Source organism: Ranitomeya variabilis, chromosome 1, assembly GCF_051348905.1.
Source record: "Ranitomeya variabilis isolate aRanVar5 chromosome 1, aRanVar5.hap1, whole genome shotgun sequence".
NCBI lineage: Eukaryota > Metazoa > Chordata > Amphibia > Anura > Dendrobatidae > Ranitomeya > Ranitomeya variabilis.
This window is the reverse complement of record NC_135232.1, coordinates 176194857-176211941: the sequence shown is the minus strand read 5'-3', so window position 1 is coordinate 176211941 and position 17085 is coordinate 176194857. Positions and strand designations below refer to the sequence as shown.

Below are 17085 nucleotides of genomic sequence, written 5' to 3'. Positions count from 1 at the left end.
ATGTGACACAGGACAGAAGCAGCCGAATGAATTCTGAGGTATTCAGAGCCATACTGTGTGCTCAGATCCAGCCAAATGCAGCCAAACTGATTGGTCATCGTTTCATACTACAGATGGACAATGACCCAAAACATAAAGCCAAAGCAACCCAGGAGTTTATTAAAGCAAAGAAGTGGAATATTCTTGAATGGCCAAGTCAGTTACCTGATCTCAACCCAATTGAGCATGCATTTCACTTGTTAAAGACTAAACTTCAGACAGAAAGGCCCACAAACAAACAGCAACTGAAAACCACCGCAGTGAAGGCCTGGCAGAGCATCAAAAAGAAGGTAACACAGCGTCTGTGATGTCCATAAGTTCAAGACTTCAGGCAGTCATTGGCAACAAAGGGTTTTCAACCAAGTACTAAAAATGAGCATTTTATTTAAAATTATTTAATCTGTCCAATTACTTTTGGTCCCTTTAAAAACAGGGTGGCACATGTTAAGGAGCTGAAACTCCTAAACCCTTCATCCAATTTTAATGTGGATACCCTCAAATGAAAGCTGAAAGTCTGAACTTCAACTGCATCTGAATTGTTTTATCTAAAATTCATTGTGGTAATATCTATAATCAAAATTAGAAAAATGTTGTCTCTGTCCAAATATATATGGACCTAACTGTATGTGGGGGTTGCCTGTTTCTAGGGAATCCCCACATGTATTCAAGTTGTCTAGCAGATGCAAATCATGCAGCTGTGGCGATGAAAACTAAATTTCCAAGCAGTCACAATTACTCGGAGACCACCCGAGCAACGGGTATACTCGCTCATCACTAGTCATGAGTAAAGACTGACACTTTACTCTCAATCTCATTTTCTAGGTCATTGAAGTAAATCTGTCATCACATTTGACCTATCTAAGGTTTTAATATGGGCATACAGATGGCCTCGGGTGTTTTTGATTCTCCAAATTCATAATTCTAGGCATTCAGGACCTGAAAATTACGTCACGGCTTGCTGTGATTGGTCGCGTCGCGGTCACATGGGCGGCACGCAACCAATCACAAGCCGTGACGTAATTTTAAAATGCGCGCGTTTCCTGCCTCCCGTGACGTCACGGCTTGTGATTGGTCGCGTCGCCCATGTGACCGCGACGCGACCAATCACAAGCCGTAACGTAATTTTCAAATCTTGAATGCCTAGAATTAGGCATTCAGGACCTGAAAATTACGTCACGGCTTGCTGTGATTGGTCGCGTCGCGGCCACATGGGCGGCATGCAACCAATCACAAGCCGTGACGTCACGGAAGGCAGGAAACACGCGCATTTTAAGCAAAGAAGGCTCCCGGTTCCCTCGGTAAGGTCCAGCCTGCGTCGGAGAGGTGAGTATAGCAATATTTTTTATTTTAATTCTTTATTTTATACATTAATGTTGTTTCGATACCGATACCCGATACCACAAAAGTATCGGATCTCGGTATCGGAATTCCGATACCCGCAAGTATCGGCCGATACCCGATACTTGCGGTATCGGAATGCTCAACACTACTGGTGACAGGTTCACTTTAAGTGTGACAAACATTCAAAAGAATAGGAAATTAGGAAGAGGGCAAACATTTTTCCCCACAAAATAGTCTATTTAGAGATATGGTCTCACCCGTTCAGACACACTCACAGCTTGTCAGGATCTGACTAACACCAACAGAGGTCTCTAAGATTCAGCTGCCATTCCACAGGAAGACAGGGCTGCAATATTGTTACAGTAGTGCAGAGCTCAGAGAAAAGCAAAAAATGTGTTTCCAAGAAGACAAATTTCAGCTCTCCCGTTCCATGTTAGTTACTTGTCTCACACTGGTAACACTGTCTTCATTTAAAATAAGGTCTGAAGAAGTGGCACACAGCCAATGGTGGTAGGCCATGCAACTGCTATGGGGCCCATGAACCATGAAATCCTGATGTTAGCACCCTCACTGGACCCCCCTCTACCTGTCAGCTCTTTCACTCAGCCCGTCAATGCATGCACCAGCCCCCCCCCTCCGGACTCCAGCGCAAGCAATGATGGTGGAGGAGGGATCATCAGCAGACACTTCCACCTCATTCATTCTTCCTTGGCATCTGATATCTCAATACAGTGGGTGTGACATCATTACTGTACTGAGATGTGTGGCGCTTCACACCACGCGCTCAAGATACCCGAGCATCGAGTGGAAAGAGGATGGATGCGTATTGCATTTTATTTTTATTTATTTATTTTAAATCAGTGACTGGTTGCCACAATATAATATTCATGACCATGGAGAGTGCATTACATAGTATGGAGGACCATGGGGGGTGCATTATATAGCATTGTGGACTAAGGTTGGTGCATTATATACACTGTGTGCAGAATTATTAGGCAAGATGTATTTTGATCACATGATACTTTTTATACATGTTGTCCTACTCCAAGCTGTTCAGGCTTGAGAGCCAACTACCAATTAAGTAAATCAGGTGATATGCATCTCTGTAATGAGGAGGGGTGTTGTCTATTGACGTCAAAACCCTATATAAGGTGTGCTTAATTATTAGGCAACTTCCTTTCCTTTGGCAAAATGGGTCAGAAGAGAGATTTGACGGGCTCTGAAAAGTCTAAAATTGTTAGATGTCTTGCAGAGGGATGCAGCAGTCTTGACATTGCCAAACTTTTGAAGCGTGATCACTGAACAATCAAGCGTTTCATGGCAAATAGCCAACAGGGTTGCAAGAAGCGTGTTGGGAAAAAAGGCGCAAAATAACTGCCCATGAATTGAGGAAAATCAAGTGTGAAGCTGCCAAGATGCCATTTGCCAATAGTTTTGCCACATTTCAGAGCTGCAACGTTACTGGAGTAACAAAAAGCACAAAGTGTGCGATACTCAGGGACATGGCCAAGGTAAGGAAGGCTGAAAAATGGCAACCTTTGAACAAGAAACATATAATAAAATGTCAAGACTGGGCCAAGAAACATCTTAAGACTAACTTTTCAAAGGTTTTATGGACTGATGAAATGAGAGTGACTCTTGATGGGCCAGATGGATGGGCCAGAGGCCAGATCAGTAAAGGGCAGAGAGCTCCACTCCGACTCAGACACCAGTAAGGTGGAGGTGGGGTACTGGTATGGGCTAGTATCATCAAAGATGAACTTGTGGGACATTTTCAGGTTGAGGATGTAGTGAAACTCAACTCCCAGACCTACTGCCAGTTTCTGGAAGACAACTTCTTTAAGCAGTGGTAGAGGAAGGAGTCGGTATTGTTCAAGAAAAACATGATTTTCATGCAGGACAATGCTCCATCAACATGCCTCCAACCACTCCACAGCGTGGCTGGCCAGTAAAGGTCTCAAAGAAGAAAAAATAATGACATGGCCCCCTTGTTCACCTGATCTGAACCCCATAGAGAACCTGTGGTCCCTCATAAAATCTGATAACTACAGGGAGGGAAAACAGTACACCTCTCGGAATAGTGTCTGAGAGGCTGTGGTGGCTGCTGCACGCAATGTTGATCGTAAACAGATCAAGCAACTGACAGAATCTATGGATGGAAGGCTGTTGAGTTGCATCATAAAGAAAGGTGGCTATATTGGTCGCTAATTTTTTGGGGTTTTGTTTTTGCATGTCAGAAATGTTTATTTCTAAATGTTGTGCTGTGATATTGGTTTACCTGGTCAAAATAAGCAAGTGATATGAGAATATATTTGTTTTCTACTAAGTTGCCTAATAATTCTGCACAGTAATAGTTACCTGCACAAACAGATATCCTCCTAAGATAGCCAAATCTGAAAAAAAACACTCCAACTTCCAAAAATATTAAGCTTTGATATTTATGAGTTTTTTGGGTTGATTGAGAACTTAAGGGGTCACAGCAGGAGGACCTAGGACACTTGTAATTATGGGTGAGTGATGGCGACCTATTGATCTGTGTAGGGGGTCTGGGTTTTTTTTTACTGGTGGTAACACCCATAGAGGCTTATGTACAGAGCCGGGATGTTGTACCTATCTTGAATTTATTTATTTTCTCCTCCCCCCTCATTTGGTTTTGCCATACCAGCCCTTACTTCTACTATTTTTGGTCCATTCTAGCTTGCTGTGCTAGTAGGTTCCCAGTATTTCACCTCTTATTTGTATATTGCCCTCTGATTGGGCTGTTTTTCTATTTTGTATGTTTTACTAATAAAATTATTGTTCTTACTTTCACAATTTGTTAGTGTTCTTGTACTCCATGTTCTCTAGTTTTTATATGCTCCAGGAGTAGTACACGCATGACCAGTGTGGTTTCATTTATGCATATACGGAGAGAGCAGGGCTTCGGCCCCTCTCAGTCTGGATATTTTGTTAGATTTGTTGTGATTTTTGTTCTATGATTGAGAACATAGTTGTTGATCAATAATAAAAATAATCCTCTAAAATACAACTTGCCTAATAATTCTGCACACAGTGTAGTATATAGGACCATGAGGGTTGCATTATATAGTATAGAGGACCATGGGGAGAGCATTTCATAGTTTGGAGGACCATTGAGGGTGCATTATATTGTATGGAGGACCATGGGGGATGCAGTAAATAGTATGGAGGATCATGGTGAGAACATTATATATTATGGAGGACCATGAGGGGTGCATCATATAGTATGGAGGATCATGGGGAGTGAATTATAATTAATGGAGATCCATGGGGAGAGCATTATTTAGTATGGAGAACCATGGGGGTGCATTATATAGCATGAAGGACCATGAGGGTGCATTATATAGTATGGAGGACCATGGATAGATCATTATATAATATGGAGGACCATTGGGGGTGCATTATATAGTATGGAGGACCATGGAGAGATCATTATATAATATAATATGGAGGATCATGGGGATAGCATTATATAGCATGGATGACCATGTGGAGAGCATTGTAACGTATGGAAGACCATGGGGGTGCATTATATAGCATGGATGATGATGGGGAGAGCATTTTATAGTATGGTTGACAATGGGGATTGCATTTTATACTATGAAGGAGCATGAAGAGAGCAGTATATAGCATGGAGGACCATGGGGGTGCATTATATAGTATGGATGACCAAGGGAGTGCTTTATATTGTATGGACAACCATAGGGGGTGCATTATGTTGTATGGAGGACCATGGCGGTGAATTACATTGTATAGAGGACCATGGAGGTGCATTATACTTTATTGAGGATTATGAGTGTCACATTATACTATATGGAGGACTTTATGGGGCCCATTATAATATGTGGAAGGCCATGTGGGGCCATAATAATATTTGGAGAGCTTTGTGGGGGGCATCATACTGTATGTAATCAATTATACAGTGTGCAGGTTTATGTGAGGTCCATCATATTGTGTGTGAGCCATCATACTGTTTGGAAACCTAGTGTGGACCACTGTACACTGGGGAAAGGTGTGGGGCCATAATACTGTAGGTAGACCCAATATGCTGCATGGAGGGCTGTGTGGAAGTCGCAGTTGGGGGATCATACTGTGTTGGGGTTCTCCATACTTTGCCGTAGTAGTTGAGGATGGGTACAATAGGGTCATTATACTGTGCATGTGAAGGCTAATATGGAGGAATTCACCATGGGGGTATCATACAGTGTTTGGGGGCAATTTTGTTGGCATTATAATTCATGGGGGCACTGAAAGAGGAATCTATAACTTCAGCAGGGGAAAATTACTATGAGAAGGCAGGAAAGTTGTGAGATATGCTCTTCTGTGACCCTGAAAATTATTATTTTTAATTTTTTGTGGTGGGCGGGCAATTAGAACGTCTGCTATGGGGCCCCATGATTTCTATGTACGCCCCTGGTCTGGAGGTCTGGAGTTATCTTCGAGGCAGAGTCCTTCTCAGAGCCTGGAAGAGGTCATTTATAAAATCATAAAAGACGATTTCTCAACAACAATGATTTCTGATGTGAGGCATACAGGTAGGGTTTTTTTTAGCTGCCTATGAACTGTGTGCCCATATTAATAGCTTAAATAAGTCAAATGTGGTGACATATACACCTTAACTCAGTCTGCTGGGGAGGCTGAGCAAACTGGACAAGGCTAGGGTTTTATTCTTTTGGTGCTGTGCAACCTGAGGAAAACAATAAAAACTGCACGTTTAGACCAAAGCTGTGTTGCCTATTTGAATGCTACCTATAGCCTAATAACCAGAGCTAGTGAATCCCTGCAATATATGTATATATGCTATGTACTGGCCCGCCCATTCCCCAGACCTGAATCCGATTGAACACATCTGGGACATCATGTCTCGCACCATCCACTAACATCACATTGCACCACAGACTGTCCAGGAGTTGGCGGATGCTTTAGTCTAGGTCTGGGAGGAGATCCCTCAGGAGACTATCCACCACCTCACCAGGAGCATGCCCAAGCGTCGTAGGCAGGTCATACCGGAACGTGGAGGCCACACACACTACTGAGCATTATTTCCTTGTCTTGAGGCATGTCCACTGAAGTTGGATCAGCCTGTAACATCATTTTCCACTTTGATTTTGAGCATCATTCCAACTCCAGACCTCCGTGGGATATTAGTGATTTACATTGATCATTTTTAGGTTTCATTGCTCCCAACACATTCCACTATGTAATGAATAAAGATTTACAACTGGAATATCGCATTCAGTGATATCTACGATGTGGGATTTTAGTATTCCCTTTATTTTTGTAAGCAGTGTATTTATATATACAGCTTTGGCAAAAATTAAGAGACCACTGCAAAATGTGCATTTTGTTTGATTTTTCTCTTTATAGGTATACTTTTGAGTAAAATGTAAATTTTTCATTTATTCTATAAACTACTGACAACATGTCTCCGAATTTCCAAGCAATAAAGTTTGTATTTTTTTCTGAAAGGGAGAAATAGTCAAAATATAAAAAAAAACAAACAGTGCTTTCAGACCTCAAATAATGCAAAGAAAACAAGTTCATAATCATTTAGAAGCAACAATGCTAACAAAACAACAGGAAGAGTTCAGAAATCAATATTTTGTGGAGTAACCATGATTTTTAATCACAGCTTTCATGCGTCTTGGCATGATTTCCACCAGTCTTTCACACTGCTCCTGGCGAAAAAAATCTAAGCAGTTCTTTGTTTGATGGCTTGTGACTATCCATCATCCTCCTGATTACACTCCAGAGGTTTTCAATGTGGTTCAGGTATGGCGATTGGGCTGCCTATGACAAGGTTTTGATGTGGTGGTCTCTTAATTTTTGCCAGAGCTATATAATTATATAGTAGGGCATTGAAGTAGAAGAAAGCAAGGGTGATTTCCTTATCTCTAACAATTTTCAGAAAAAAAAGCCAAGAACAGTGGTGGTATACCCCCCAATGTCAATGTCTCTTCTCATGTGGCCTTGATCATCAATTAAACCTTGAAACCGATATCTCATGCTGTTCATAAGTCGAGTCATTGTCTGATGAGACACTCTTCTTGAAAGGCAACACGCGGATCATTTAGGTTCTTCAGAATGTGCAGGCCACTCCATTTGAGGTACCCCAGTCTTGAGCAGCCATGCACTATTGATGCAACCTCCATGTGCTAAAGCATTGTCGTCCATGAAGATGAATTTAGGCTTGTGTTGATCATGCAGAGGCACAATGACTGTATTAATGATATTATTCAAGTAGCAAGGGCTTGTCACTGTGCCTTTCAAAATGTGTAAGGCTGTGTTTGCATTAGAGAGCTCTGAAAGGGTTCAACCTAGTACTAGGAAACTTAAAAATGTTTTACATGTTTTTTCCTTACAGTTAACAACTTTGCAAAATTGAGTCAAATTTTTTGGGAAAATTTATCAGCACTGTCAATTTTGAAATTCAAAAGATTTTCTCATCTCAAGCACTAGGTTAAAGGGTGCTATGTAAACATGTGCAAGGTATTTTATGTTAATTGTCCACAACCAAAAGCTGTGGGGCAGAGATCTATGCTGGTGCATACTACCTGCTGAACTTTAAAAGAGACTGTACTTGTTAATTGCTGAAACCACAATATTTTTTGTGACGCCCTCAAGCTCTGTGCCCCTATTTAGCATGGAGCTTGGGAGCTACAAGTTCAGAAACTGCTCCTTTTATGTAACAGTTAAGCTCAATGCTTCACTACCTGTGCCATATGGTCCTGTGAGGGATCAACTCCTGTACTTTTTATATGTTTTAAAAGCCTTAGAGAGTTGTGTTTGGGGTCAAAGGACTAAGCACACAAGGGTACTTTGAATGCTTAGCAAAGTTGAGACTAGTCCTTCAAAAGCCTTTACAAAATGATACTAATGTGCTAAATTGTAACGTACTTCAACTGACCTGTTGAATTAAATAGGTCCTTAAAATAACACAGAATGTTGAAAAGTCAAATTAGAAATGTTATATTTGCATTCCACTTACCTGCTCGCTGCATCTTCTGAACACTGCCGCTTATTCTGAAAACACTGAGTCTCTCGCAGAAAGCTGAAAATTCTGGTTCTGAGGCCTGGAAGGGTTCTGCGCAAGCAAGCAACAAGTCAGTGTTATGACATCATAATGTAATGAGCTGGCCGGCTGTGACTGTTCTGTTATCATTGACATAGAATATGTGACAGACACTGCCCCCGTATGGCCAGAAGTTATACCTATGCCGAATGTGATTACAGAGAAACAAACTGTATTGGCTAGACTTCCCCCTGTTATGTCATGTGACCAGGAAGGAGGGAGAGAAGAAGGAGAGCCCGGGAAACTTCTCTGTGCAGAGAGAAGTCTGTGTATGCTGGTGCCCTCCTGTAGATGCGACATAGGAGATTGCCTGGACGATTCCCCTCTCTTGGAAGCTGACATCCAGATTGTTCCCAGCTCCCACACTGCGGAGCACTCAGCGGTGACATCTTCACAGATCCTGGAGCCCATGAACTGTAAGCGGGTCCTCTGTTGAGAGGCCGAACACCCCACCTTTACCTGCTGAACCCCCAAGGATTACAGTCTGGACCTGAGAGACAGAGTTTTGTTTACTCCCTGTTGTTTTCCTCTTTGGCTGGAGCGTCTCCCTGCAGTGACAGACAGGCCTGCGACGTGGGAAGATAACCTCCTGGAGTAAAGGAACTGGTAACGTGTGGATAGGGACAGTGAGGGACAGTTTGTTATTACACGTTAATTCTGTGAATAGGCACTTTTTGTATTGTCTACAATTGTGTTCCGCTGTGTTAAGAAAATGTTTAACAGTAAAGATACATTTGTTAAGATGGAATCTGAGTGTGGAAGTTTTGCTGGGCCAGATCATGGATATGCATGGACAGCCTTGCCCTCGTCCACTTCATCTGGCATAGTCGGCAGGATCTGTGCCCAGCAGGATTCCCACCCAGGCCCAGTATACAGTCAGAAACCGCCGCCGGTGTCCATTGTAAACCAGGTCAGGAAATTTGGCGGGCGAAACTACCCCGTACCAGAGTGGGCGGAACAAGTGCGGATACTGGGAGAAATGTATAATATTGACCCTAAGACCTTGGCGGAAATGGCGGTACTGACGCTAGAGGGGGAGGCATGGACGACAGTCAGACTGGAGACGGTCAGGGGGCAGCGTGTGTTGGAGGATTTGGTGCGGGTGCTAGAAAAGACCTATGGACCTACTACGTACCAGGGAACACTGCGATACCTGTTCTTTAGACGGACACAGCTTGAATGGGAAGACATTCCCCAATATGCAAATGCCCTTCAGGTACTCCTTGAACAAGTCTGTGCAAAAGGGGAACAACTGGCTACTATGGCTCCTCGTGACCTGGTATTGAGAGACCAATTCGTTATAGGACTGAGAGACCAGTATCTTAACCGTACGCTACAGGACTTGATTCGGTTGACGCCGACTCTCACCTTCGCTGAAGTCAAGCAGGAAGCCATAGAACGTTCTAGGGGACCCATCATGGATGTGGGGACTCAAAGCACTGCGTGCAGATCCATATTAAACAGTAAACAGCCCAACAGTGACACCGAGGAGCTGAAACAGATGGTAGCAGATTTACAACAACAGGTGTCACAGTTAACACTAGAACGACAGAGAGACCAGCGGATACGACCTAGCCGTCCCGCGGGACTGTGTTGGTCATGTGGTGACCCTTGCCACAGGGCGAATCGTTGTCCTCAACGAACAAACCATCAGTTACCACGACGAACAGAATATCAGCTACATCCACAAGCAGAGCCACCACGCCAGGTCTCACCGCAATGGCCGCCGTTAAACTAGACACCCCTGCAGCTGAGGTTCGAGCAGCAGGGGGGGACAGAGAATGGGGTGTAGAAAAACAGAACCAGCAATGGAGTACTCTTGCCTCGAGTAGTCCTATACTTGAAGTCCTTCTGGAGGGAGTTGCGGTGCAAGGATTGATGGACACTGGGTCGCAAGTGACCACGATCTCTGAACAGTTTTATGAAAAGTACCTCAAACCAAGAACTGCTTGTGATCCAGATACCACCATTAAGATAATTGCGGCTAATAACCTACCCATTCCAGTAACCGGAGTCGCCTGGATGGATACGAAGGCCTGTGGACAAGACCTAGGGAAACGAGGAATCGTCATTGTCAAGGAAGGCTTCGGCTCCGAGACCCCAGTAATAATTGGAATGAATATCTTGAAAGACCTAGATCTTATGCTGTTGACAAGAAAAGGGCCCAAGTACTGGCAGAAAGTTACCAAACATAAACCGACTCGTCTGGCGTTCCAGCGCGTAATCCGGACCGTTGGACTTCAACAGATGGCAAAGGAACAACTACCCCTAGCAGCCATTAAAGTGCCCCGCTGTACCCGGATTACTTTGCCCGCTGAAAAAGAGACAGTCATTTCCCTGCCTCTTAACACCAACCGACAGCTTGAAGGAGTTGAAGGGTTAATCGAGCCGAGGGCTCCAAGTGGGAGTAAGCTAAACCCACTAGTCGCTCGCACCCTAGCCGTCGTGAGGAACGGAAGAGTCCCTGTCAGGCTGAACAACACCACAGACGTAGGTGTAGCTCTTGAGGCTGGCATGCAACTTGCCAGAGTATATGCTCTACCCACAGAAGTGAACCCCATGGGACCCTTACAATTCACCCCGTCTACAGAAGATGGCTGGACGGTAACTGTCTCAGCCATAAATGCTCAAGCAGATGATGAAGACATTGGGCGAAAACTACTGGAAAAAGTGCAACTGGACCCGTCCCAGTACACCAAACAGGAAGTGTCTCAAATGGAGAAACTACTGCGAGAACACCAAGACTCCTTTGCAAAGCATGACACCGACTTCGGGTACACCACCAGTATCCAACACGAGATTCCCACGGGCGATGCTGCCCCTATTCGCGAGAGGTACCGACAAATACCACCTCAACAGTACCAGGAGGTGAAAAGCCTCTTAGAATCTATGGTACACACCGGAGTGGTGCGGGAAAGCCAGAGCCCATGGGCTGCACCCGTGGTGATAGTCAAAAAGAAAGATGGATCCCTGAGATTTTGCGTAGACTACCGTCGGTTGAACGCTTGCACGATCCGGGACTCCTATCCACTCCTCCGGATCGAAGAGTCACTGACCGCCCTGAAAAAGGCCAAATATTTTTCGTCTCTAGACTTGGCCAGTGGATATTGGCAGGTCCCCATGAGTGAGAAGGACAGAGAAAAGACTGCCTTCATCCTTCCCATGGGCCTGTACGAGTTTGACCGGATGCCATTTGGCTTGAGTAACGCACCAGGGCCCTTTCAGAGACTGATGGAACGCTGTCTGGGAGATTTCAACTTCGAATTCACGCTGATATACCTTGATGACATCGTGGTATACTCCGCCACCTTCGAGGATCATCTTCACAAGCTTGGCAAAGTGTTCCAGTGCTTGAAGAAACACAGCCTGAAGTTGAAGCCCAGCAAGTGCCATCTATTCCAGCAGGAGATCGATTACCTGGGGCACCAGATCTCGGCCGAAGGTGTCCAACCCTCTCCAGAGAAGATAGCAGCTGTCCAAGAGTGGCCACAGCCAAATACCATCAAAGAAGTCCAGGCTTTCCTGGGGCTAGTGGGCTATTACCGCCGATTTGTCAAGGACTTTGCCCGGCTTGCGGAACCACTGCATGAGACCCTCCGAGGAACCGCGAACAGTCCCAGAGGACGACGCATCAGCTGGGGGCCCGACCAAGAAAAATCCTTCCGGGCGCTTCAAGCTGCCCTGACATCACCCCCTATTCTGGCATTTGCAGACTAGACCTTGCTGTTCCAGTTATACACCGATGCCAGCCTTCAAGGTCTCGGGGCGGTCCTCTCCCAAGTCCAAGATAACAAGGAACGCGTAATAGCCTATGCCAGTAGATCCCTCCGTGACACCGAAAAGAACCCCGTCAACTACAGCTCTTTCCGCCTGGAACTCCTGGACCTGACCTGGGCTATGACAGAGAAGTTTGCTGGCTACCTGACAGGGGCGGAGGTGCTGGTCGTGACAGACAACAATCCTCTTGCTCACCTAGAAAATGCCAAACTAGGGGCAATGGAACAGCGCTGGATGGCAAGGCTCTCTAGATTCCAATACAAAATTAAATACAGAGCGGGGAAGGAGAATCAGAATGCTGACAGCCTTTCCAGAGTGACCTCATCCCTGCCGGTAGGGGACCGGGATGAAGAGTTGGAGGGAGATGAACTGCCCAACTTTGCCCGGCTAGCTAAACAAATAGAAGATAGCGGCCAGTATGCTGTAGGTGGAATCGAAGCCATAGTGGGGTCCCCCCTGTCCCAACAAGAATGGGCCAAGCTTCAAGATCGAGACCCTGAACACGTCTTACTGAAACAGTACGTGAAGACACAAGAGAAACCACCCTCCGAAGTAAGAGCCCGACTATCAACCAGGGCCTCTGCCCTACTTGCCCAATGGGATCGGCTGATCGTGAAGGATGGAGTCTTGTATCGCAGGGCCCTTTTATCCCATATGCTGGAAGAATGTTTGCAGATTGTCGTCCCGGTGCAGCTAGCCCATGAGATGGTGGCTGAAGCCCACAGAAGGAACGGCCACTTCGGCATAGACAAGACCCTCCGGTGGACCCAGCAATTCATTTTTTGCCCAGGACTCCATAAGCTGGTTTAAAACGTCTGCCTAAGCTGTCGTACATGTGAACTCCACAAGTCTACTGAGCAGCGTGCACCCGTCCAGACCATTAGCACATCCAGGCCCCTCGAGTTGTTGATGGTGGACTATCTGTTGATCGGAACGGCGAATAGTGGCTACCAGTACTGTCTGGTGATGGTGGACCACTTCACGAAATTCACCGTCGCTGTTGCTACCAAAGATCAGACTGCCGAATCAGCTGCACAGGCCATCTGTCAACACTTCGTTCGGGTCTACGGGTGTCCGGAGCGGCTGCACTCGGATCAGGGGGCGTGTTTCGAAGGGCGAGTCATTGAAGAACTTCAGCAGATGTATGGAATCAAGAAGTCCAGGACCACCCCGTATCATCCACAAGGGAATGGCGCGTGTGAACCTTTCAACCGGACTCTCTTACAACTGATCCGAACCTTAGCAGAAGACAAAAAGCCCGACTGGCCTCGATTCCTCCCAGAACTGCTGTGGGCCTATAACAATCAAGTCCATTCTGTCACCGGATACACGCCTTACACCCTCCTTTTTGGCCGCCCAGGCAAAGGCATCCATGAGCTACACCTGTCTAACTCTGATGAAGACACCTGTGGTACCTATCCTTCCTGGCTACAAGCACACCGTCAAAGGATGGAAACTGTATACCGGCTGGTGGAACAGCAGATCCAGGACCAGGTCCACACTGATCCACTTCCAGTACAAGAAGACCTACTGAGTGTGGGTCAACTGGTCCTAGTTCGTATAAAGAAACCACAAGGAAAACTCCGGCCCAAGTGGGAGACCGAAGTCTATTGAATAATTGGACACCCGTACCCTGGTGGCCCCGTCTACCAAGTACAAGGTGAAGACAGCGGCAGCCTCCGCACCCTGCACCGTAACATGTTGCGCCCCTGTCGTTCTCAGCCTGACTCCCCTCCTATAATGCCTAGAGAGACGGATATCGCTAATACTGTGGGAGACACCGATACCGGGGATGTAGAAGTGGAAAACATCCTTACCCCTGCTTGCTTGACTAACACGTCTGCACCCCTTACCTCCTCGACTGACTTACCGACTGGGGCGGAGAGTGGAGTGACTGATCGGGGAGAGAGACTAGCACCCGTTAGGCGGACAGCGAGGACCACCGCAGGAGTGCTCCTGGGACAGTCCTACAGAGACCAATATGTGTGGCCCTTTTCACAGCCGGGTCCTACAACCTCCACAGCCATCGCCGCCCTTGAGACAGTCGTTGACAGGGACTGCCAACCTTCAAGTGGGGGGGCGTGTAATGAGCTGGCCGGCTGTGACTGTTCTGTTATAATTGACATAGAATCTTTGACAGACACTGCCCCCGTGTGGCCAGAAGTTATACCTATGCCGAATGTGATTACAGAGAAACAAACTGTATTGGCTAGACTCCCCCCTGTTATGTCATGTGACCAGGAAGGAGGGAGAGAAGAAGGAGAGCCCGGGAAACTTCTCTGTGCAGAGAGAATTCTGTGTATGCTGGTGCCCTCCTGTAGATGCGACATAGGAGATTGCCTGGACGATTCCCCTCTCTTGGAAGCTGACATCCAGATTGTTCCCAGCTCCCACACTGCGGAGCACTCAGCGGTGACATCTTCACAGATCCTGGAGCCCATGAACTGTAAGCGGGTCCTCTGTTGAGAGGCCGAACACCCCACCTTCACCTGCTGAACCCCCAAGGATTACAGTCTGGACCTGAGAGACAGAGTTTTGTTTACTCCCTGTTGTTTTCCTCTTTGGCTCTAGCACCTCCCTGCAGTGACAGACAGGCCTGCAACGTGGGAAGATAACCTCCTGGAGTAAAGGAACTGGTAACGTGTGGATAGGGACAGTGAGGGACAGTTTGTTATTACACGTTAATTCTGTGAATAGGCATTTTTTGTATTGTCTACAATTGTGTTCCGCTGTGTTAAGAAAATGTTTAACAGTAAAGATACGTTTGTTAAGATGGAATCTGAGTGTGGAAGTTTTGCTGGGCCAGATCATGGATATGCATGGGCGGCCTTGCCCTCGTCCACTTCAATAACGTGAGCCTTAACTTTGCAGGGAAGTGCGTAGAACCATCCTGACAGAGGCCCAAGTGAGTGACAGCGATCAGAAGAAGCGGCAAATACTGGATGGGTGACAGTGAGGAAGAGAGGGGATGGAGAGGTGAGTGATGAAGGGTTTTTATGGCCCATTGCAGTTCAACATCCTCTATTTTGCTGAATCAAAGCGAATTACAAAAAAAACTTAATTTTTGAAATTTAAAATCAGCAATTTTGTAAAATTCAATGAAAATTTTATTTTAATATTTTGCATCATCTCAAGTAGCAGGAGATTCTACTTATTAGTATATTTGCATGAGCAAAGATTTGTACTACTTACACACTTTAGAGGCATCATCTTTTCTTCTGTGGGTACTTCCCTTTTGAAATGGTTTATTTAGTTTTCTTTTGACTGAAAACTGACTGAAACTGCCCTGCAGTATTGATAACCTTATTATACTCTAGGAAAATCATGAATCTATTCAGCACCTCAGTGAAAAAATATGGCTATCTCTTCACCTCATTTGCAACAATATTTCAGTACCTGTTTCTATCTAACAAATACGGTACATGTCTATTCAGAATATTATTGACATTAAAAAATTATGTATAAATATAAAATAATTTAGTCCTTCATGGATATCTGCAAAATGTATACTCCTGATAATGTTGCTGTGCACCTAGAGTAGCTGAGCTCTAGATGTACGGTAGCTAGAATTCCTATAGAAGCCTACACTTTCCTTTTCATGCTGTTGAGAAGCAATGTTTAACCAATAATGACCTCATCGAGATCAGGGGAAGGGGCCTCCCATGGGAAAAGTGACATTGCAGCCTTCATTCCGGCACAGTGCTTAGCAGTCACTGTCATTCTGTCTTGTCACAATTCAAACAAAGACCACCAAGCTCATTTCCTTGGGTCTGAATGTTGGCTGTATTCCCAGTAGATTCCCCAGCAGCAATTTCAATTAGTTTTTTTTTCTAAAATGCTTAACCATGATTTAGTAATTGAATGGGCAGGCAATAATTTGTATCCTTAGATTGAAACGAGGAATAATTTACAAATGACCGAACTAAACAAACAAGGCATGTGAAAGCATTTCAATATGTAGATTCTTGAAATGCACTATTTCTTCAAAAATATTATTTATTTTAGTACTTAAATGTATAGTGTCCTATTTTTTTCAGTGAATGGAGTAAATTTTAAATAAGGCATAATTGTCTTTCAAAAATAAGCACTTCACATATGAATTATGATAAAAATAGAGCTGCCTGCAAAAGTAAGGTAATAAATCACTATTTTATATCCAGAAATTTTATTTCTCTTTATGTAAAATTCATGATATACAAATAACAGCATAAAAATTCTGTGAAGCATTCAGATCATATATAAAGAATCACTGAAGATACTGTACAGTATATCAGATTAGGATGTATACAGAAGAATATAAATGTAGTACCATTATAAATCTCTTAAGCCTTAAAACTGGTAAATCAGTTACCTTACCTCTCATACACTAATTCTTATGTCACTCTTCTTTTTAAGCACAACAGATTTCATTTGCTTTCTCTCAGTCTGCTTACTCCTCAACAAAAGACTTCCAGCAGAGAGCAGCTGGTGCCTCATTTTGGCTATTTTTCCAGACTAATACACTTTCACTGGAAATCAATGGCTGCTTATTTTCCCCTGTACTGAGTTTTTATATGTGGACTGACATGGCCCCAACTATAGTGACCCATTTTGCCGGGCTGCTTCCATTCAGATGTGCCTTTTTGCAAACAGCGGAAATTAGCGGAGGGTCTGTGTCAAACTGCTTGTCACATCTTGTTTTTGGTCTGTTGAAATCAGGTTTATGGTATCCTATTCAAAAGCCGAATAATCTTTTGATGCTAGACAATGAATATCTGGAGTTCTATCAGGCGATTAATAGAAAACCTTACATTGCCATTAAGAAATAATCAGAATGATTAGTCTTTGGAATGATGAGC

The 17085-nt window shown here is 44.7% G+C and overlaps 1 protein-coding gene across 1 annotated transcript in view; it reads right to left on the bottom strand.

Annotated features, from left to right (window-relative positions):
• The window catches only part of LOC143793817 (uncharacterized), a 108716-nt gene extending 92023 nt beyond the window's left edge, over positions 1-16693 (bottom strand). Inside the window, exons 1-2 of the mRNA XM_077280794.1 lie at positions 16604-16693; positions 8387-8482 (exon numbers count right to left, since the gene is read on the bottom strand). Coding sequence (XP_077136909.1) covers positions 8387-8482; positions 16604-16610 — 103 coding nt within the window. The 5' untranslated portion in view covers positions 16611-16693. The remainder of the gene's footprint in view (positions 1-8386; positions 8483-16603) is intronic.
• Between the last annotated feature and the right edge of the window lie 392 nt (positions 16694-17085).